The 24,263-nt window shown below is 42.5% G+C and overlaps 1 protein-coding gene across 1 annotated transcript in view; it reads right to left on the reverse strand.

Moving 5' to 3' along the window:
- Positions 1-3,270: 3,270 nt before the first annotated feature.
- Positions 3,271-24,263, reverse strand: part of prmt3 (protein arginine methyltransferase 3) — a 34,717-nt gene continuing 13,724 nt past the window's right edge. Inside the window, exons 11-16 of the mRNA XM_028401206.1 lie at positions 21,545-21,623; positions 18,173-18,360; positions 16,470-16,556; positions 10,173-10,223; positions 9,454-9,541; positions 3,271-3,530 (exon numbers count right to left, since the gene is read on the reverse strand). Coding sequence (XP_028257007.1) covers positions 3,421-3,530; positions 9,454-9,541; positions 10,173-10,223; positions 16,470-16,556; positions 18,173-18,360; positions 21,545-21,623 — 603 coding nt within the window. The 3' untranslated portion in view covers positions 3,271-3,420. The remainder of the gene's footprint in view (positions 3,531-9,453; positions 9,542-10,172; positions 10,224-16,469; positions 16,557-18,172; positions 18,361-21,544; positions 21,624-24,263) is intronic.

The raw sequence follows: 24,263 nt of genomic DNA on the forward strand, positions 1-24,263 counted from the left end.
GATAAAGGATTTTTTTGTCTACAGATAATTTGTGTTTTTCCCCCCCCTTTAAAATCGTGTATTTAGTCTCTTGCATTCTAACCTGCGCTGATTTCACGACAGCTTAGGAGGTTTGAGGCAGGCTGCCCTGCTGGGATCAGTGTAGTCACACCCGGACACGCAGTCCCATTCGGGGCCCGTCACTTACTATGCATGCTGCGCTCCCTCCGCTTGTAAATCTCCGTCCGTTCCAGATAAGAGGCTGAAGCGAGTGTATTAGTCGCCGCCTTGAGTTTAATTACATTGTCAACAGAGAATAATTGTAATTGATTTCTGCTCCTCTTCTGGAGACTGCTGCTGCGCGCACACACACACAAACGCGTCATTGCCAACACGTCCCGTTGTGTGTCTTGTGAGCTTAAAATGTTTCTTTGTAAGAAGTAGCTGCACAGTCTGCAGACATTTACACACACACACACAGATGTGTAGCCTACAAGGATTTAGATCCGTTTCTATGTTTAGTATTAGTTTCACTCACAGCAGGCCATCCTTCATTCTGAGGATCTATCTCTCTATATATTGAGAGAGGGGGCTTCATAAACCTGGAGCTGGCAAAATCCTGATCGAGGACGTAAACTACGGTAACTGCCTCGCGGAGGGGGTTCCGAGTGTATCCTTCCTCGTGCTCGTTAATTACATGAGCTCGGGTAATTAATCGATCACTCCCCTCTGTCGCCTGAGTGATAAGAAGCAGCATCCATTTCAAGCGCCTGGAAAGCTGTGATTCAGCGGAGGAGGTCATCCAGAGGCGCACAGCTACCATCATCATCATCATCATCATCATGAGCTGAAGCAGCAGCAGACTGATGACTGACAGAGTCTCTCCACTCTTCCCACTCTACAGTCTAAGTTCGGACAAAAAGAGTGCGTTAACATTGCAATAAAAAGGATTTGCTCACTAATTTCCTCTATAATGTGGTTTTTAGGTTGTGTTCAGGGACAATAAGAGATTATTGTGAAGTGACATCGTTGATAATGTTCTAAAATACACAAATGAGTTTGGAGGAACAATAAAATGTTACACAAAATGAATGTGTTTTTTATATAAAACAAATTGATAGTGTTCCTTTAAATAGACTTATTTATAAAAAAAAGATGTATAAACTGATGTCAGACTTTAAAATATAATCTTTTATAATATAAAATTGCTGTAACCAGAGAATTTCCTGCAAAGGATCAATAGTTTTATTCTATTCTAAAAAGTCTGAACATGTGTCTCACTCATCCAACCTCTAGCTGAGTCAATCATCTATAGAGTTAAAGAGGTGACAGCAGCTGTGAGTGATTACCTACTTTTCAAAGCCACACCCTCCACATATGCCCTGACCCGGAACGGAGGACACTGAAGCAGCAGAGGCCTACATCAGAAGTTGTGACTGTCTAATCACCAATAAGGCATCCAGCACCACCGTCTGCTCCTCCTCCTCATCATAGACCACTACGCTTTCTCAGAGCTCAAAATTCATCATATCAGGCAGAGAAGGAGGGAGAGAAAAAAAATCTTTAATTGTAAGCAGAGCTGCTCAATGAAGTATGTAAAGAGGCTTCAGTCAGCCTTTTTAAAGCTTAAATTCATTTTACATTGTCCCAGTAAACTCATGGAAGATGGATGACGCCTCTGGTGAGATCTCGTATAGCTCGAAGTAGGACAATAAGAAGGAGAAATAGCTGGCAAAGGCACAAAATCTCTTTAACAAAGAGCAGCTTGCATGACGCTTACTTTGTGGGACAGTTTGGGAAGTGGTGCATGAGAGTAATGAAGTATGATGAGAGAGGTGTGAAGCACTCGTTAATGTACACTCAAAACGGAAATAGTTTTTCTGTTGATCTACATATTTTCTCTTTGCTATGTGTATCCTTGAAATGTGTTTTGATCGTTGGCAAATGGGTTAGGGTTAAGGTGGACAGGGAAGCATAAATGAGGTCTCACTGTTCACACACCGCACGTCAGGACATTAATCAAGCCATGAAGTCGAAGGAACAGTGTAGATTTCGGAGACAAAACTGAGGCAGATTGCAGATTAAAAGCGTTTGCTGCGATGGAGGGCTTCAGCCAGCAAGGTGACTGGTCACTTTATAGGAGACTTTCAGGTTTTCTGCAGAGACCAAAAAGAACACGCTGGATGGACGATCATCTCAGCAATAGTCTGATCCAGGAACTGTTTTTAAGACTAGAAAGGAAAAGGGGTTTCTGATATGAGAACAAACTGCGCTGTATGTTGATCAAATGTAGATCTGATTATGTGAGATGGCAGCCAGGAGGACTCATAAATCCTAAGGCGCTGAGTGGGGAAGTCCTCAAAGAAGAACACCTACAGCTACATTTTAGGACTACAGCATAGACTATAAAATAAAGATGGGCAAATCTTACATGGTGCCACTCACAGGTATGAAGCTTAGAGTGTTGGTTCTCACCATCAGCATCCTGACATCGTCCAGTTTGTCAAATTTGGGTAAAGGGGGGCGGGGGGGTGTTGGTGGATCTAAGGTGGACAGCAGATTGCCTGATACCCCGTTCACACTGGGGAAATCAATCCGGCTAGAGCGGGATTCAGGCCGGGGACAGGGTCCGGGTTGCGTACAAAAACCGTATGTAAACAACCGTCGAACTATGACAGTTTTGCCCAGCGCTTATTTTCCACAGGGCTACAAAGGAATAAACTGCTTTTTAAAACCGAAAAAACGAAGGAATGAGCGGCACAGGACAAAAAAAATGCACGACGCATGTGCACACGCGGCCCTGTCGCGGCCTGAATGGACTCTGTATATTATGAGGCGCCACCTAGCGGATTGGAGGACCACAAACAAGCCGGATTAAGCTGGATTGAGTGCGGACACGTGTGTGTGTGATTTGAAAATAGGTCTGAACGTATCCATCTTAAAGGCAATCCAGATACAATCCTACTCTAGCTGGATTAACTTTCTCCAGTGTGAACAGGGCCTGAGTCAAAGCTTTCATTTTGAGATGACAAGAGAAATCACTCCTTTCATTTAAGACAACTTTAAGCATTAATAAACTAAATCCTTGTACAGATGTCAATAGAAAAAATAAACTGTCCCAGGCTGTAATGTTATGGATTTCAACACAGAGGCCTGCGAGGATTGACTCACTTCCGGGGGCAGCATCAAGTGGCCAATAGGGGAATTGCAGTTTAGATTCCCATGTAGTGTCAGGTCATGTGATTGTGTAGCCTACTAGCATCACCACATTGTTATTAAAACACACAATAGTTAAATCCTAAATTTAACATTTTTATTACAAGCAGCAGAAACAGTACTAATGGTTAAAACAGTAAATCTACGCTGCGGTCACATGTTGCCAAAACATGTTAAAAAAAAGTTGTCTATGTTTTTGTTGGATGTACCATGTGATGTCTGAGGCTATTGCAGGCTGTAAGTCTGTTTCCTGTCTCGGAGATCAAAGGTGACCAGTAGTGAACGAGGGTCCTTCTTGTTTTTACGCACAGTGATCTTTCCCCGCAGCTCCTCACCTGAAAAACAGAGCAAAGAGAGATTAGTCAAAGCCTGAAACAAAAGTTACACCAAACACAGTCAGAAATAAAACTTTTCCTCTGTGTGTCCTTCACATCAGTTTGGTGAAAATACATCAAAATACAGAAAAACCATTTCACTGAGTCAGACATTGATCATTGTGTTTATATAAAGTGCTCATAAAGAGAAGTCTTCCTGATGCCCTGCAGCAGTACAGTGCTGCTGAGCTCAGGCCTCTGCAGTAGGAGCGGAGACGCACTGGCGCTTACAGAAATGATGATGTGTGTGAAGGCAATGTGGTTTAATGTATGTTAATGAAAAAGACTGTGTGTGTGAATGCAGATGCGCCGACTTCTCCAGATGGCAGCGAGAGGAAAAGAGCGACTACAGTATGACGCACAAACGATCGAGAGGCCGGGAGAAGACGCTGCTGATTATGACGCATAATGACTCTGATTAACTTCACGTTTGACTGCTGGAGGTAAATGAATGTTTACCCGAACGGCAAACAAGCATCCTCTTCACACCCTCAATCACCAAGACCCACCACCTCCTCCTCCTCCTCCTCCTCTCTGCTGCTGGAGGTTAGAGGAGGACGAGGGGAGGGAGAATGAGAAAATGCTGACTGGGGTGCTTTCTCTAGCGAGGCGTCCGCCATCACTGCTGTCACGTCTCACCCGTTACCATGACAACGCCGCCTGTCACTGTGAGTCTGCCGTCAATTGGCGCCACGCTCTGGGTCTGTCCCTCCACTGCAGAGAGTTTCACACGGTGCTCTTTCACATCTCATGTAGAGACAGAACTTAATGTTATGAATACAGGTGTTTAGTGTTGATAGTTGAGTCAAACACTGACTTATACTCGCTAAAAACAAGCTAAACAGATTTTTTTTTTTTTTTAAATTCTGAAAGCTGACGGCTGGACCAGTCTGAGAATGAAACTTCAGATCCCAATCAGAATGGTTGGTTATGACTTCATTATATAACCAGGCACTGTACCGCCTTGGCTGGCCAGCTTATGTTACAGTGACAAACACACACATGTTGCGATGCTGAAAAAAATAGATGCAGCCTGTAGTAATATAATAATAAAAAAAAATGCTGCTCTGCCCCTCTACTCCATCACTAACTTAATGAATTGGGTCAGTGGCCAACAATGGGGAGGCAAGACAGCCGAACTGTGACAGAAAAGGTCAGTAGCACACATGCCTGGGTTTGTGTTTTCAGTGTCCCGGTATAAATGCTGTGTACGTCTGAAACCTTGCAGAAAAATCATTTCTAGAAAAAACAATATAAAGCTTAAATCTTTGTTTTGATTCTTCTTCTGGTGGTATTCAGTGTATGACATTACCCAAATATAAATAGTATTCTATTCTATTCTATTATAGCAGGGCACAATTTCTGAAGGCACGAAAAAAAAAAAAAAAAAAAAATCTCAAAAAGCAAACTTATGTTCAAGGAATCGACAAAGGGAGTCTCTAGTGGTACTTGACAACAGAGCAACAGGGCCTGACGGCTGCAGTCAAACTCCAGTGGACTGAAATAATTGCTTGACCCTCAAAAACCTATTGTTAAAGCACTAAAAACTGTTAATTGTGTAGCTAATTCCTCATCTCTCGGATTGAGCAAGTGAAGCATACAAACAACCAATGACAGAGTCTCTGTTCAGTTGTGGTGTGACCACAGCAGCTCTGTTGTAATCAGTCAATCCAAACTCCCCGTGGAAGAGGAGGCCTCGGTGCCTTCAGTAAACTGGCCACTGAGAAGCTGGGAAAAAGAGTTAACCATGTGTGGAAATGAGTCGGGGAATGGAGCCGGGCTTTTGCTGCGGTGTCGTACATCACCATGCCAGTGTCATTAAGCACAACCGGGCCCCGCAGAAACTGCCTCTCTCTTAGCCTAACGCAGCCTTCCTCCATGAAATTACAGTGGAAATACACTGCTCGCATTAGGGATTCCTTTAAACTGTTGTCATTTACATTTTAACCACTTAGCTCAGAGTCCTACAGTATCTGCAGCTCCATACAGTGCGTGCACGAATCTCACTGAGTCCCTTTGAAGCAGAGAACAAAAAGATAGAGCAAGGTGCATTTACAATCACTTTGCAGTATGGTATTGGGGATACCTTTAGTCTCACAGAAACCAAAAGAGCTTTGTCACATCTTTCTGACATCCTCCCTCTTGCTCCAATCTACCTTTATTGAATCCATTCCTATACTTCTCCGACCTTTTCTATTCAGTGCAGAGTGAAGACGCAGAGCTGATGGATGGCACATCCTGAGCACATGTGTTGAATTACAGCCATGAAGAACCTGAAGCTTAGCTCGGCTGCTGCTGTACGACAGCTCAAGGACCTTCAGAGTTCAAGCGAGGGAGGCGGGTGGTGGTGGTGGGGGGAATGAGAAGTCAAAGAGGTGCTTAAACTGAGCCTGGACAGGTGAGGGCGGGGGGTTTGGAAGAACCACAGCACCACTCAGGACAGAGGAGGTGAGTCATGATAGTAGGCGGGAACAAAGACTACTAGACTGACCAATGAGAGCCCAAACGAGGACGTACGCGCATGTTTAAGCTGCTCTGAGTGGCCCTCTGTGCAGGTAACCAGGGCACCGCCTCACCTCAAGGATCATGGGACTTTCTCACACAAAAAAAAACATGACCTCTTTTCTGTGTTGAACATTAAGCAGGTAAAACTGTGTAAAAGAACCCTCCTCTTCAATACTAGAGCTACACAAACACACCAGAGCATGACAAATGATTCGCTGTTTAATTTATTACGCTGCCAGCCAGGAGGATTTGCAGGGATGTTTTGTTCCAGGCTGCTGCGTGCGTTCTCCCTCTTTCGCCAGCACCTCCCACAGAAGCGCAGCCTTGGAGTTAATTACAGCTGCACTCGTACAAACACATCAAATAAGATTTGGACTCCGTCACAATAAATCACCGCAGCCAGAGCCAGCATTGAACCAAACCTCTGGCTGTTTATGCTGCAGCCGATCAGAGGTGAAGGTGGTTCTCAGTCAACATCCGAGAGAAGAGGCCACTGTGTGTAAGAGAGATTTCTGTCATCTTCAAGGTGACTTAAGAAAGTTTTGTCTTATAGCCAGCGGGGAGTTCAGTGTAGAAGTATGCAAGAACTGCTGTGTACTTCAGTGTGTAAAGGAACAGTGTGTGTGTGTGTGTGTGTGTGTGTGTGTGTGTGTGTGCTGTAAAGAACGCCATAAGAGCCTAGCAGGCAGCCGGTGAATGCTGTTAAAAACTCCATTTCTGGTTTACAGCCCCTGGAGGAGGCTGGGGACCGTTAGGGTGCCGGGGTAGAGCGAGCACATCAATAACCAGCTTCTTCTCCTGCCTTCATTTTCTTCTTCCTTTTAACTTTTGCTGCTCATACTGCTTGGTTCACTTATTCAGCACACTCCTCAGACTTCATGTCAATTTGAGTCAGACTGAAATAGCTCAGGGTATGAACAAGTATGTGCTGTTAATCTCTCCTTACTGTAAAATCAGGAATGTTAATGTCAGAGTGCAAGGTGTGTATGTAAGGGAACAAAATAGGAATGCCTACTAGTTCTTTAGAACGGCCTCGGGAGAAAGATGTGTGCCTAATGTAGTACTGGTGACTTAAATATGACTTGGAACACCTGTGTTTCAAGTGTCTGGTTCACACAGAAGACTCTGTTTGACTTGAACAAACTGACATGAAGTTACACAATAGCCTGACGATATATTAATAGTAGTGGCATGGCCAGTGAGCAGTGTTGGTACACACCTGGAGCAAGTGTGTGCATGAGAATGAGTGAATGACTGGAGGAACACTTATCTCCAGGTACCAGCTGTACAGATACAGTGTACAGTAAAAGTTACGATATAGTTGCGTTTCCTCAAGCCACAGGTCTGGTCTTGCATGCAAAGTTGCTGGTAAAGTGACAAAGGGTTCAGCACAAGTCAGCATCCTTAGAGCAGCCATCGGCTCCCCTGTAGTGTTTGACTACAGTCGGGAAGTTGAAGCCTGAACTGTTAAAACTTCTTCTTTCTTCAAGATTTCCCTCTTCTGAATGAATAGTTCCATGTTTTGTTCTCTTTTTTATGTCACATGAACTTCTTGGAAAGAATAAGCCTTCTCAAATTTTGCAAAAGGTACCATGGCTTATAGGAAGGGGTTATCAGAATTTCGAAAAGTATTGGCAATCAGCCTGTGGAAATAAAAATCTAAACCTATTCCTGCTTATGAAAGCCCCTATTGAACATGCAATGGGGTATGCTGAAAGATTTAGACCCCTTTTACACTGAAAGAATTCAGGGGAGGTACATGGTGGCATAACAAAACAGCCCAACTAACAGGTCCTAGGATTGACTATACTCAAAAAGATAAGTATCTGTAGTGGAAAACACTTAATGTGGCATTGGTGGGATGTCAAAATGGAAACTGTTCATCCTCTTTTAGCATGAATGCTCTAGTTATGGCGTAACATTCTGCATCTGAGAGCACAATAATCATTTTGCTGGATATTTAAGTTAATGTGAAAATATGATGAACCATTTATCGGAAGCCAAGAAAGGTCATACCAAATGAAACTAAGTCTGGTGGTGGATAAAAGAAAAAGGAAAAACTGACTCAAAAACGCATGAAGTTGCCAGGAAGGAGGAAAAGAGGAAAGGCAACAATCGGTAAGGTCATCCGTTATAAACTGCAAGAAAACCTTCGGTGCTCCTTCTCTTAGCATTCTCAAGTCTCTGATAAATTTAAAACTACCATACAAACTAGCCTGTGCATATGAGAGTGTACATGTGTACAAGCACAAGTGTAAGCAAAGCGGAATAAGGGCCGTGCAACATGCGCCATTTCCCTCTACAGACCCCACTTCTCTACTGTTTCAGCATACTGTTGTCCTCTGCCCTCGCTGATGATGCCTTTATCTGACCGAGCTCGGTGCGAAGCGCCCGATAGCATTTGAGCAACGTCAGAGGTTTTGACATTCTTATCGTCCCGGGCGCCACTGACTGGGCTCAGGGGGTGCTGGACACCAGACGGCTCTGTCGCTGCGCTGGTCGTTTATTACAGTAGACTCCCATCTGATATCTGGTCAGTGAGTGGACAGGCAGTTCTCAGGCTCATCCATCCCCACATCAGCGAACGCATCCCTGATTCCCATTATGATAACATGCACAGAGGGTGTGGAGTGAACACTGGAAAGTACTGATGTACATTTTTGCACTTTTTACAAGAACAAAACAGCCATAAGAGTGACTGTGTTTTCTTAATAAACTTTCTAAATTTAACCCTCTAACTTCAGAGATACTGAAATAAATGACAATGCATGTAAAGTTTTGCAATTTCTTCTTTTTAAAAGTTACACAGCTTCCCTTTGACACACATTACCACTAAGATAAACTTCACAAAACGCAAAACAAGACGCTTTTGTTACATTTAGTGGGGGTTGTTGGGAGTTATTTACAAGAACACGCATACAGTTATGGCTAGCCGCAAGCTGCACCAGTTCAACAATTACTTTAAACTGCTGATACAGTGATTCTATAAATATTTCACTGGCCATTTACAAAGTGCTTCACTTGTAACGTGTCATGATTCAGAGGCCTGCGACGGGCTATCAGATGAAGTTTTACATGCTGTCTCTGATGGCTGAACGCGATTTGTTTTGATCCCTCGCTGTCGCTGCGGGTGACAGATAACGGGTGTCAACCAGCCTGACTACATCTCCACCACAGACAGATTACCTGCTGCGACTCGTGATGACAAACAAGCCAAGGTCCAAAAGAGTGAAATAAAATCACGAGGGGAAGGAGCACACACGGCACGCAATGACTTTAAACCCAAGTGTAAACATTTTCCATCTCAGAAATATGTATCTGAATCTTAAATCTTATATTAAAGTGTGGCGGCGCTTTCTGGAACTGTTTGGTTACTGACCTGCTTGGACAGACACAGGCTTCTCCAGAAGGAAGACCGTCTGTTTCCAATGCGTCTTTGTGACCTGAGAACCTGTAGAGAACATCACCTGCAGCAATAATGTGGAAAAAAAAAAACAGGAATCAGTTTACCGTAAATAAATTTAGCAGTGAAATAGAGGCTATATTTCTGAGAAACCATGCGTTTTATATTATATATTCAATTAATCATAAAGTAAGTATGTCACAGTAACAGAAAAGAGCATAGTGTATACATTGGAAGAAATAAATCTGTTAGGACATGTTTTATGGCTTATGTTAAACTTAATCTACTTCTACAGTTCATTGTGTCAACATCATTTTACAGTTCAATCTATATCATAAATGAAACCGATCTGCACAGTATTTATAAGCCACACAGATGATGGCATGTTACACTGTTTCAGCCTTTGCTCCCGGTGGAGATGGTAATTTACTGGATCATCCACCACATGCATCTTGAGTCTCAGGTACAATAGGAAGTGCAATCAAAAGGCGTGTCTGTGTTGCTCGCAGAGCTTAGTATCGGCTGTTCCAACTGGCCGGCTCTGCTGGGTAAATGCTTGTATCAGCAGTCGGCTAGGACGCCTGTCGATTGCCAGCGAAACGCCTCAGGGAGGAGGAACACGCTAAAGCGTGAACATAATTGAGTTTCCGTTAAATGGCTTGGTTGTTGCTGCTGCTGCTGCTGCTGCTGCTTACCTTGTTGCTGCAGCCTTTGTCAAAGAAAATGTCAAAGTAGCCGACAATTGCCTGGAATGAAATATGAGGCCTGTGTTAGAATGTGACAGTACAATAAACCCCTGGATTTGTTTGACTACGCTGCAACTTGACTCAACTAGAGAGAAGCTGGAGGCAGACTGCGTTTCAAGGTATTAATGAGCAAAATAAGCTTAATTATCTGGTGTGTTGAGGAACAAGGCAGTAACTGGGAACTAAATGGACTGTTATTTATTTATCTTAAAGAGTCCTTCCATGTTACCTAAAGGGAAACAACAAGTTGAGTCTCCCGCTTATCACGTTATTCCAGTTGTGCTGACTGGAGAACCATTTTGACCCCCCTGTAACAGATACTGCCTCTTACTCCTTTTCAAAAACCAACTTGGTTCCTTATTTTAGGCTGAGTCAACAACACGTCCAATGTGCTCCCTCTCACCTCATCGGAGACTTGTCACAGGACAAAAGAAATAAATTACGAGGCAGCTGCCGACAACACTGCCAAAATTTTGCTGACAATAAAAAAAAATACAGCTTGCGATATGAAATTAGCAAAGGTAGCTGTTTTGGCTACAGTGTTGCAGTGATGTGAAAAATACCGAGCAGAGAGGAGTGAATCAGTTAAAGAAAATAAAACACTACAGTGGCTTTGGTGGAGCTGAATGTGTTTATCTGAATAATGCCTACTCAGGGAAAGGAAATTAAGACAACTGACAAATCTCTGTTCACAAGGAATCCATTGTTATGCTGATAAGAAAGCATAGCATAGTCGGAACTTCATTAGAGTTTTTGTTTAGCATGGGTATTTCAGAGATATAAACACAGTTCAATGACAAACTATTCACACTTCTAAAACAAACTGAGGGAAAGTCCAAGGCCAGAGCGCCTTTAGGTGACTGTTGTCAGATATGTGAGGTAAAAACCACCCCCCCCAGGCTTGTTTTCCTCCCATTTCTGGCCCCCACTAGGGGAACAGAGCCACTCTATCAATCTCAGGAGCGCACTTGTAGTGGCAATGATGCAGAACTAATAGCTTTTAATCCTGACGCAGCTGACAACTTGGAGGCCGGCTCTCCGAGACAAAGAAGAGTCGAATCAATGCAAGAGAGAGAAACGGCAAAACAGGAAGGCAAAGAAAAGAGGATAGAAAGGTGTAAAGACAGGAAAACAGAGAGAAGGAGACAGAAAATTGAAAGGGAACACAAGAGAGAGAGGAGAGAAAAAGTGGAGGTTTCTTTTTTTACAGGGCTTTTGTTGGAAAAATAAACCGCCATCTGTTCATAGCTTCTGTGAATGGATCCCAAACTGTATTTAAGAGATATGTTTTTTCCATAAAGCATTTTGTATGCAGTACACACAAGATGCACACTCGCACCCTTGATAATCATGGTGCTGTCAGAAGCCGTGTTCAATACAGTCTCCGCGCTGAGCCTTCAATCAACCTTTATCGACTGAGACAGGCAGGGGCAGCGCCGCCAACTCACAGCTACACTGGCAGAAAAGAACCAAAAGTGGATAAAAGAGCGTGTCACCGCAATGCAATTATGGCTTTTAATGAACGTTACAGAGAAGCTCAGTGCTCAGGTAATTAGGAAATTAGCCGTAATTACTCGTCAGGCAGAGCGGATTCACCCCTCTCAGCCAGAGAGGCAGAGATCATCCTCACTGCGCCTCACTGATGACGCCTCCTGAGCGAGATTGATTGTCACTTCTGTATGTTGTGCAACTTTTCACACCACAGTGAGACGGGCAATTAAAATTTAGGCCACAGAGTCAAACTTGTAAATACAAAAACCAGCTTAATAATTTGGGACTGTGATGCCTCATTAGAATCACATTCTGAAAGAAAAAAAAAAGATCATACTGAAAATGTGAAAGTGCACAGAGGAGCCCTAAAGACCTCGATGACTCACACCTGATATGGACTGCAGCAAATCCATTAAGACAGATTCTTGATTTAAGCCAAGGGCTAAGAGTTTATCTTCTCTGGCCCTCTGGAAGAACTTAATGACAGCTTGTACAGAAAGAAAAATAAAGCTCCAGACACTCAAAATGAAAAAATATCTTAATTTTAATTAATGCCTAATTATTGCCTAATACTGTCTGATGATAAATGATAATACCTTTATATTAAGTAATTTCAATTGAGGTGCACTTCTAATACAGACTGAACTGAGATTGAACAAAACAGTAAATTATATTATACCTAAGAACTTATGTAAACAACAATTAGGCCTTTGTATCCCAGCACATGGAGAAAGTGAGGGATAAGGAAGTGAGAGAGACGAAAGATAAAGAAAAACAAAGGATAAACTTAAAGCTTTAGAGACACACACCAAAAACAGGACAAATCAGAATCAGTGTGTTTCATTTTCATCAGCGTTTAGCCTTGGGCCCCGGCTCTGTCTGTGATAAGTGATGACAGTGGGCTTCCTGACGGCCCATGGAGGAGGCTCTGCAACATTGCAGCTCTCCAGCCCCCATTCTCCGGGAAGAGCGGGGGGGAAAATTAATAATTATCATCATGGATAACACCAACAGGGAGCAATTCATCATCGCTCCCCTTTCGCCCGGCTATGTGTCAACGAGCCGCGTGGCCCAGCCAGATACTATTATACGATGGTGGGAAGGGGGGGGCTTAAGTGGAGGGAATGGGAGGGCCGTCGAGGTAGAAGGAAGGAGGGGCAGAAGAAAAGAGGGCTAATGCGCTTTTGATGGGGTTTATCCAGGCGTGAAGGCTTCAAGCACGACCACCTCACGAGTAAGATGGTGTGAATCCCCCCCTCTTAAAACCTCCTTCCCACTGCTTCCATGGGCCCGAGGTGGACACGGCTCAGCCTCGGGCCCAGTGCACGTCTAGGAAGCGTTGCAGTCAAACAACTGTACAGCAACAGTTTGAGAGTTCTGATTAAACTTACTGTGGTTAGCTGCATAATGAATAAGAGAGGTGAGGGTGACGACAAACAAACTTAATGCGGTCTACCCACAGTGGACTACATAACTCTAAGCAGACATGTGTTCTACATGTATAACATTGTTGTAATTATTGGGCGCACCCTAGGGGGCACCTTTAATTAATTTACTAATATAAATCCTGGCATTAAAGAGAACCCTCAGTATTCATGAAATTGATGCCTCAGCTGCTTTTGGGTGGGATAGTAATGACAAAACCGTGGTTTTCTAGTCAAGTGAGAATTTGGCCTTTGTTTAAAAGTAAAAGTCTGCAACATAGACTGTAGATAAATATGGACAACTTGACAGCTTCCCAAAAGTGAGGCCAATTAACACACATTACATTACCCATAATTCATGTGTGCCAGCTCATGTAGCACCAGGATAACACCGTCTAGAGTTTTAAAAAGAAAGAAGTTTGATAGAGCAGCATCTAATGAGCGTTTTAAGACTAAAACGGAGTCTGTAGCTTGAAATTTGAAGGAGGAGATACATTTGGCAGATGACCCTGGTTGAAGGCTCCCATTGTAAAAATGACACCAAAATTATTTAATATTTGAAAAATTATAATTTTTTGAAAAAAACTTGAACTTGACCCGGAATGTGCTGTGTGAGATGAACATTTTGATATAGTTGAATGGCTGAAATTAGTCAATGTATGCTGAAGATACGCTGCGCCAAAAAACGTACGGAAGAATAAAAAAGAAGAAGAAAGAGGGTGAAGAACAATAGTTTGATTGCCTAGCAACAGCAATCAAACTAATCAGATTATTTCACAAAATGCTTTATAGTTGTAGATTTTAGTGACCAACATCAAGGAATGCTTGATATAATAATAATGATATTTTAAACATATCTGCATCACAATGAAATATTACTGAAAAAAATAAAATACTGTACTCACAACCCGTTACTCCCGCAGTAAAAAAAAGACTTTCCCTCTAACTTTCACCTTAAATCAGCATGTTGAACATTTATTGATAGTCAGTTGGAAATAACCTGCCAAAGAATCTCTGGTTGATAGTCAGCTGATGCACTGTTGGGAGTTAAAGGGTGGATTTTTCCACTCTTTAACAATTCTCTTCTTAATGCTCTGAAAATCGTCCTTGAAGTTGACAAGTGCCTGCCCTGACAGTCCAGAAGGCCACTCTCTCTCTCTCCCTGCCTCTCTCCCACACATAACACACAATTTAAATATGATGGAAAGCAGGTTTGAGATGGATTACAGAGACTTTTTTTTTCTCCCTCTGAAGCGCTACAGTAGCTACGTCAGCAGCAGTGAGACAGCGGTGTTAAAATTAATTACAGACAGAAACTTATTCTCTCCTGCCAGGCCATCAGCATACATTATTCCCAGCCTTTAGGAGGAGATGAAGCTTCCTTTTACACAGTTCAGGTAAATGGATCGCCACTGTGAGATGTCCCATAAATCCACATTTAATGAAAGTAAATGCACATATATGCATTGTAGGTGGATTAACATGCAGAGTTGCAAATATGTAAGATATAACAAGGAAAAAATGAGGGTTAAAAAAAAAACAAACAGAAAGGATTTGTCTTGCGTGTGAATGGCGCAGACGCAGGGGTTGTGCTGTTCATTTAATGCAAGGTTAGGCAGGCTGAGCTGATGAATGGACTGTCGACAGGAGAACAAAAGCAGGCGCTCCATCACAAGACAGGAGAAGCAGCAGCTCGCTCTCTCTCCCTCTCTCTCTCTCTCTCACCAATCCTCAAGCACTGGTCCAGGAGCAGTTTACCCTTCACACAGCCTAACCTTAACTACTACAGCGGAGCTACAGCCAGTACTGACTACAGATCAGTATCTTTATGGGAACAACAGACTACTCCAGATGGCCAATCTGTAAATCCCAGGACAAGCAAGCAGGAGGCACTGGAGGCAGGTATTAACAATATACTAAAAGTGATAACCTGTACACAGAATACTTTTGTTATAAATGCCAAAGAAACCACATAAAAACCGACAGCATGACGGAATGATTATTCTGGCACGGACACGTACAGTGGTGCAGAACATGGTAACTGATGAAACAACAGGAAAAAGGGCAGGAAAAAAAAAGTGGCGCCAAAGTAACAAAAATGAAAAACTACACCTCTGTACTATATGATTCCATCATCTGTTTTACTTCAGCAAATCCCTAACATGACCAGACTTATATTCTAGAAATAGAAACTGGATGTTTTCAATTACAGAACAGAGAAGACAGGAAAAATGAGAGGATGTTTACAAATCCTATTAAATCCACCAGCCTTACCCTGGGAGCCCAGGCCAGATAATAACCACCTATTGATTATCCATTAAACCAATACACCAGACAGTGCAGTAACACTGCAGGACAACACAAAGCCGCTTCAACACAATGGCCTTTGTTACAGACACATTATTTCTCACTGTGCAGAGCTTCAGAGCCTGCAGTAATCGGCAGGTTACTGCTGGAGAGAGAAAATGGGAGAGAAATGTGGCTCAGACACTGGAGGGAGCTCATGGGAGAGGGTGAGAACGGCCGAGAGGGTTTGATGGCGGCTGCCAGCACCTCGCAAAATAGACTCATAAACCATCCTCTATGCTTTGGTGCCTGTGGCTGACCCTCACTGAGAACACACACTTCAATTTTGTATTGCAGTCGTTGGTCACGCTGACCTACATGTAGACACTCAAAGGTTAAGCCAGGTTTTAGATGAGTCATGTGTCTTGCATAAAACTTTTAATTCATTCTTAATTGTCATTTTTATTTTTGACAGGTAAATAAAAAAGTTCTTCTAAATCTGTAAAAATCTGTTAAATCCGTCAAATTTAATCAAATCCAAATGAGAATGTATTTAACTTACATCTTGTAGCTCCATGAAGAAAAAGCAAATGTAAACATTTTTGTGGAGAAAACTATTTTGAACTATTCTCCAAAACTGTGTTACAGCTGACATGTAAGACAAGCAAGACTGAAAAGATCACATAAAAGAACTTTTAAAAAAAAGTTATGTAAGAGCCTGACTGACAGGTGCAGCAGGCTGTTGACATCCACCCTGTTGTAAAGTTGCATTATCTCTGATTCGATTTGGAACTCCATTAAATATCCAAGCAACAGACATCATTTTAGATCCAGAAACATAATCCATCAGCATACGCTGACTGATGTCTCTTCTGTCTGTACTGCCTTGTTCCTTTCACACAGCAGCCCTGATAAATGACAGGTGCTAACTGTAGACGGGCAAACTTTGTGCAGTCCTGTTGTTTTAAATATTGGTCTAACTTTAACGGGCAAAAAGAATTGGTGTGTTAAATTAGCAACAGCACTGTGTGTGTGTGTTACTTACCGTACAGTCTGTTGTGTTTGTTATCTTCAAACAGAAATCTGACACAAACTCCAGCTCGGATAGACACACACTGTTACAGTCAAATGTCTGTTGAAAGTCAAAGACACACACATGATCACAACCACAAGAGCACATTTAACAACATCTGTAACCAAACAAGTTCGATAAATGAAGGTACTGTAATTAATCGTCTATAATAAAACAGTAGTTATCAATGATGTTATCAATGATCTGACAAAATAAAAGGTAGAACAGTGTTAATAAACTGTAACTGTTGTAAAATGATGTGGTGTGACTCTCCTAACTTCCTGTCTAAACAGGAAGTGTGGACGTATATACCTTAGAGTACAGCCTGTGATTACATCGTGTCAACAGATCCAAAGGATCAGGAACAGAACAGGATGAAGGAGAAGAAAAGGATAATAACAATCATTCATATCTATATAATAGCAGCTGCAATTCGACCAGTTCACACAGCCAGCACCCTGATCAGCTAATTTAATCATGTTAGCCGTCACAGACATGATCACCGTTTAGAGCTGTGACTTTCTGCTTGTGTTTACTATAAACAGCAAAACTAGATGCTGAGAGACCAAACAGAGGACAGAGGACAGTTGTCAGCAAAAAGTGCACAGGCCTTCGCCACAATATACAGTCTATGAAATATGGAGTTATTTAGAAGGGAGACATACTGCATGTGTGGTAGAAGATTTACTATCAATATAAAAACTCTGTACTGTCAGGCTTTTAGTGCCACACACATTACAGCAGAATTACCTTTCTAAACTGTCTGAACATGAAAATAAATAGGGTTTAAAACAGCCTACAATAGCAGCAAACATTCATTTCTGTTCTTACTGAGAAAAAAACACTCATCTGTTTAGTAGGAATTTATAATTCCACGAAAGGGCTCTCAATTTTACGGAATAGCAGCCAGCCTTAATGGAATGTTATTGGATCGTATCAACGGGAGGCAATAGATGAGAGTCCTTGTAATTTGGGCAGAGGGGCTGTCTATTTGTCACTGGAGGGGAGAAACTATCGATTAGGGGATTCAAATTCCATTATATCAAGTTCTCCCCTCATTCATCACATTTTCAGATGGGTGGAGGACACTTAACAAACAGGCTGGCTGGGAAAGAAAGCATGCGATGTATAAGAAAGGTCCTTTTCTACAGAGAAATATACACAAAAGGTGTTTGTGCTCTTAGATGTGTGTGATTCCGCTTGTGTGTCTGCGCATGTGCAGGCTTTATCTCTGTGCTAATGTGTGTGCTCTCCCATCAGCTCTGTGAAAACCGCTCTATCGGCAGGGTGCTGAGAGTAATGAAGTTTCCTTAAGAGGAACTTAAACAAGGATTAGACAGATCAATCACCCAGCACTACAGCATCACCACAAACACACACACACAGGCAGACATCCCTAAACTTCACAGCCCTATCTCTCTTTCTAGAGCCAACTCCTGCTTTCATTCTCCGTCTACAGTCTAAGAGGCTGGACTCTGAAAATGCTTTTTTTTTTTTTAGAAATGGGATCTGGCTGACATATTGGTTTGCCAATATATCAGCCCCGATACAGGTGTTAAGTGTCAAGTATCAGGTCAGTACAACTGAAGATCTACTCTGATGATACTAAAACTTAACATAGGAATCAGTATTGCATGTCTGCTACATGCCTTATAAAGCAGTGGTTGGATGTTTACCTGTATGACTGTAGGTTCAGAGATGAGTGTGTCTGCTTTCACCACTTCCACCACAGCCTCGGGCACAACAGCTTTCTTCATGCATGCCATGTTGAAGCCATACACATCGTCCCAGAATGCAATGCGGTCTTGGTGCTTCTGTGTGTCCCCCACAGCTACCAGGCTGATGTTACAAAGGTCTGGGTACACTGCGGAGCAAATAAAGTACTGATGAATCCAGAACTAGAACAAAACAGCAATCAAACAGTCTATTAATTGCGGGCTGTAATAATCCAACAAATTTATTACCCATAGGTATCACTGTCCATATGCTACCATCTCAAAATTTAGTTTCTTTCAGTTCTCAGGGAGTGTGAGGCTGCGTGAGAGCACCGAGTGATCCTTTCTGGGATTTATTTTGCTGTAAGCAAAATATCATTAATCATAACTAAAGAAAAGGGTGGGAAATTCTGGTCCCATAAACATATACTGTCAGTGATGAGACATCCTTAATATCAACACATTTAATGGCTTACAAACCATTCAACAAATATAATCAGAGTACGCCTTAACATCTTGTGGGTGTGGAGTTTTGCATCAATTTCGTGAAGCTGCTGTAATGACTGTATCCATCACATGTGCACAAAACATGGCCTGATGACCACTTTGTCCTACTTTCACACTTTCATTTTCCAAACTTTCTACTCTGCGCTCTGAATGGCTAAAATGAGGACAACCAGACAAACCATACGGACACAATCCTGTTGCCTGTTCCATGCACCAAAGGCATCAATGAATTCAAGCCGAGCACAGTCACTCACTGTTTGTTGTGGGGCTCACATTACATACCATTTTCTGTTGAATGAACATTATACATATCTTAAAATGAGCATTAAGCATGTCCCTTAATGTCTTGTCATTGTGTTTTCACATCTGAATAGATTCCTTTGTATAGTTAATATGTTTGGTGATTAAGTTAAGAGTTGAGATGCTTGAAGCCATTGGTATTCCTACTGTGAAGCAGCATTAGCCAACACTTGGGCCCAGGGCCTAAACTAGACTTTAGAATACACTCAGGTCATCAAACTTAAGATTTTAACATAAAACATACCATTAATAGTAATGTAAGAATCTGTTTCAGTTAGACGTGTGACATATGAGAACATGGGGAAAATGTTGCAGCTATACTGAGCAGGCAAGCTGAATATAGCTAGGCCAATGCACATACATCCATATAGTATTAATTATGAACATATAACACTACATCATTTTTCTGGGAAATCAAATAGGGGTACAACATGCTCTGTGGTGCTAAAGCCAACAGGCATTAAAAGGTGACGCACACTAAGTTCACCCTCATTGTGGTTATCCAAATGCCTAAATAACCACAAACTATCATAAAGAGCATCCGTTTATTTCTTTTTGACTGAAAAAAAAATGTGTGATGTCATACGGGGATTAGCTTTGTCCCTAGTAGATTCTGGCACAGTTCAATTCCTGTCTTCTTGTTTCAAGTCACAGGGGTTATGGACCTTTGTGTGAGCTTTAGTTGTACAAATGCTGACACAGGATTAGATTACAATGTTCTTAGTTACAGTTTTCTACTCTTAACATACGCAGATGAATCAATATTTTGATACTCTTCTGACATATTAACTTAAGTGTTATCCAGCACTTCTCAAAAGAAAAGGCAGGAAGTGCTGGGGTTGGACAAAAGAGACAAATCTTTCAAATAAATTTAGATCAACTGAAGTAAAACAAAACTTTCCATGACTGTTTTATAGATTGAAATACTACCTCCAATGAGCACATTTTATTTATTTTCCTCATATGCAATGTGTATGTGTTCAGTCCCACATGACCTTCGACACATCAATACATTAAACCTGTGAATGGATGGTGACAGTTAAGTGGTAGGCAACTCATGGCCTCTCATTATTACCCAAAGCCTGCTTGTGACCCTGTGAGTGTCACCATGCCTAATGACTATGCACACACATATTTACACACACATACAGGTGCAAACAGCAGATCTGTCGATGCATTTTACTCTGATTACTGAACTGAATGAGGGCCAGGTGGGAAGAGAGGTGTGCTGATTGGGCAGAATCTGAACAGGGCTGTCTGAGAGACACACTGCAAAAGAAATGGAGACGGAGAGACGGATAGGTGATGGAGGGGGTGCTGTGGAGACGAAGAGGGAAAAAACAGGGGGGGTACATGGGCGTCCCCAGATTCATGGCTTTGACATCTGCGTCCTTCTCGACTCGCTGCTCACAACCCGTTTGTCATGCCCCCCCCCCCCCCCCCCCCTTCCATCTCCCCCATTGGTCGGCTGTGAAAGTGGGGGAGATCGTGTGTGTGTGGGGGGGAGGGGGGCATGGGACAAAACAGATCCCTTTTCCCTGGACGTTGTGCTGTGCCAGGCATGCAGGGACACATTTAAGGATGAAGGGGAGGTTAATGTAGTGGGGAGAATGAGGGAGCTGCTGTAACTTTCTTCTAATATCACTTAAACACACATACAGCAGCGGTGCTGCAGAGCTGGACTAATAACTCAGCAGAGCCATGTGCACACACTAAAAATCAGAAAATAAACTTAAGAAAGGAAGTTGATAAATCCAATGTGCCTTTGCATTGGTTGTTGTAGTCTGGTGACATGCTTGTGTTGCACTGCTCAGACAGCAGTTTAACACTTGAGAGTGAACATGAGAAAAGAGTTGTGTTCCAAATAAATTAAAAAAAAGGGATGCTGTGAGTAGAGCAATAATTTGATTGGCAGTTTTTAATATTACACAGACGATAACCTCAGGTTAAAGGAGAAATACACCTGGAAATGTAGATTGTCATTGTTTCAAGCTGTTGTTGCTGCCTGACATTCTGGTGGGCAGTGGATCCAGTGAGTGTTAAAGGCTCATGACGAACCATATGGCGTCCTCTGACCTGTAACTTTTTGCCTCATTCGGGTCACACTTTCGCCTGTCCAGTCTCCCCCACGAACAGCTCTGTCATGATGTCACACACTGTCATTCTGGTTGTCCGCCTGTGTGTGTGTGTATGTCTGTGTGACCTCTCTCACATGTCCCTGGGAGCCACTAAAGGCAGTGTGATGGAACCGTTCCTTAGCTGGGCCACATTTGGCACAAGTCATTAAATCTGGTCTGTGGCAGGGATGGGATGACCCAAGAGATTGGGCTTTCCATATGTGTCAAGCCATAGCCTTAGTGCACCATAGGGTATTATTATTTGACTCAAAAAATCCATTTTAAATATCTTATCCAACTGACTTTGTCATGCTTGAACTAATTTAAGTTTCTTCTGAAAATCTGTAGATGTTATGTAGTGACTTAATATAGTAAAAAGAACTTACAGGACATTGACGGTGTGACCTACCTGAGCCGCCGTCAGCCAAGTAGAGGTCTCTTGCATACAGGACAGAGTCCAGCATGGATTCAAACAGCAAGAAGTAACCCTGGGACACAGGACACAGACATTACTAACCCAAGTGTTCAACATAAAAACATTTAGTTACTAGAGAGAGGACAGGTGCCTTGCTTTTTAACTCAGTATCGCTACAATGAAAGTCTGAATTTGTTATGAATGTGAATCAAGTGATGAGCCCACGTGGTCTGCCACCCAGCATCCGAGGGTTCGACCCTGGGCTGACCTCATGTTCTGCTTCAGTAGACGGCACATTAACCGTGGTATTATTCCATTAATGCTGAAATTGAGTTTTGTCCACATCTTGTTGGCTTCGACCTGACTGACAGATACTGCTGACAAATGTTTTTTTATTACATCCAACCACTGATGCACCAATCAGACAAGCCTGTGCCCCTGTAACAGTGCCCCCCCTCCCCCCTTTCGTTATATTGTTTGTGAGCAAAACATTAAGGCGGGTCTTAACATATGGGTGGGCATATCTCCATCTGGGACAAGGAGGTGGTGAGGAGGTGACCGATCTGAGTCCTTTAAAGCAGCAACAACAGACTGACTCCTGTGGGAATGGAAACACAAATCCCGGCTTTTAGATTTGAATTTGTAAAATTATCTTATACAACAAGATGACATCAAGAAATCAGGTCACACCATTGGCCACTAAGAGAAGGGGTTTGACTTCAACTCTCTATAACTATACACCACAGTAGGACCCGTCTGACATACACACCTCAACAGAGACTGTTGATTAAATTTTTAGTGCAGAGTCACCACTTTGATTACCAACATCTCTACTTTTCCTTAGGCAAAGCAGGGCAAGGAGAGGTGAGGGCCAGGAAAGAAGAGGGTGTGTGTGAGGAGGGGTGTATGAGGAAGTGCACTGGCCAGCCGCATAGTAACTCACTGAGATAAGAGCCTTATTATTCAAATAAATAAAGACAACCTTTTTACTGGAGGGATGAGAGGGGAGAAAGACAAACAGGGAAAACGGCGCTGATTTATAACTCCAACTCCAAAATCGTCGCCATCTTTGTCATGAGCCTGAGCTGATAATGATGACAGCGATGAAGCCGATATAACCGTCTCATCCTCTGCAAGGTGATAAAGGGAAACATTCCCTCGGTTTATCAACACTGAGCTGGTCTAAAACCAAAGTCAGGCCCGCAGATCGCCTGCTGCTGACTCTTGTGGTCCAGTCAACGTCCTTAGCAACGGAGCGGGTCATTTTTAAAAACCCCTCACACAGAGTACACCGGTCTCGTAATTTAGAGCCCAATTTCACGGGACACTGCTTCACTTGAAGGAAAGAGGATATGTGTGTGAGAGAGAGAGAGAGAGATGCCTGAAAGCAGAGTCACACCTTACTTTTATCTTCAACACTGCTTCAGAATTACTACCGCCCCTTCGAGCTGCCTCACATGTCCTCCCAGGCAGCTTGTATCACGCCTCCGTAATTTATACATCTACAATGTTAATTACAAAAAACATAGAAGCACAGAACTCAACATGCACCTGTGATGCATACAAGCCTATAACAGAAGTATCAATTCTCTTTGAGTGTGATGATCTATGACATGGAAATTGCAATTTTACTGATTTTACTGTTGTAGCTACAACTGGGTGCAGCAGAAATTTGCCTAAAACCTATAAGAAAATGTTTTCTAAAATTTCTAGTTCCTGTCACCCAAAGTTAGTTAGTCATACGTCACATGTAAAGCTGTAAGATGAACTTTGTCATGGTGGTGGTGATTCATTACCACATCAATGTCACAGACTCAGGTCAACAGAAGAATAATGGACAGCATGAAATGATACCACAATGTGAATGAGTCTTAGTGTCCAATCTCTGTATCTTGATGTATCTGCTGTCACTGACATGTCGGTTGATCAATACCACTAAATCAGAGTGGTGATCCACCTGCCGTTTGTTGTTCGAATTTAAAACTATACGAAGAACAAAGACTTTATCCTGCTCACTTTCCTTTTATCTTTACTCGCTCATGTAAAGAAAAATCAGATTAAATCTCTACCCTGGACTGATTCACTAACTTTTTTGATACCGTTCCCACAGTTCGATCCATCTGTCTCAAGGGCTCAGTGGCGCGGACAGGCTGATGCGTTGAGTGTGAGGAAACGGCTCCTTTTGCTGTCAGACAGCCCAGCTGCTGGGATGCTCGGCAGTATAGTCACTGTGCATTTACATAAAAGAGACTAATGAAAACCTAATGAGAATGGGCTGGAGCAGCTTATACACATTAGCAAAATTAGCATATAAAAGACATTCCCCTGAGTGGGATAACTCACATCCACATCTACGTATGCACCAATAAACAGGCGAAAATAAAGGGCAAATACACTTTTTTTTTTTTTTTTACATCTGTGTTACTTCTGTTTTGGGCGGCTTCACTGAGTTATTATCAGCTCCTAAACACAAGCCAGATCTTTATAAACTCCACAGAAAAAAACGAAACTTCTAATTACGGTTGCAATGTATTCCTGTAAGCTGGAGGCAGTGTTTCAACCCTTCTGGAAACTGAGTGGCTGTCAGTTATAGGTACCAAGAGGCATTTTGGTACAAAATCTGCATCAGCAGTTTACACTTTCCTCCTCTCTCCTCCTGAATTCAACACACGTCTTCCTCAATTACAACAGATCATATTCACTTCCAGTCCCA

Source organism: Parambassis ranga, chromosome 3, assembly GCF_900634625.1.
Source record: "Parambassis ranga chromosome 3, fParRan2.1, whole genome shotgun sequence".
Taxonomy (NCBI): domain Eukaryota; kingdom Metazoa; phylum Chordata; class Actinopteri; family Ambassidae; genus Parambassis; species Parambassis ranga.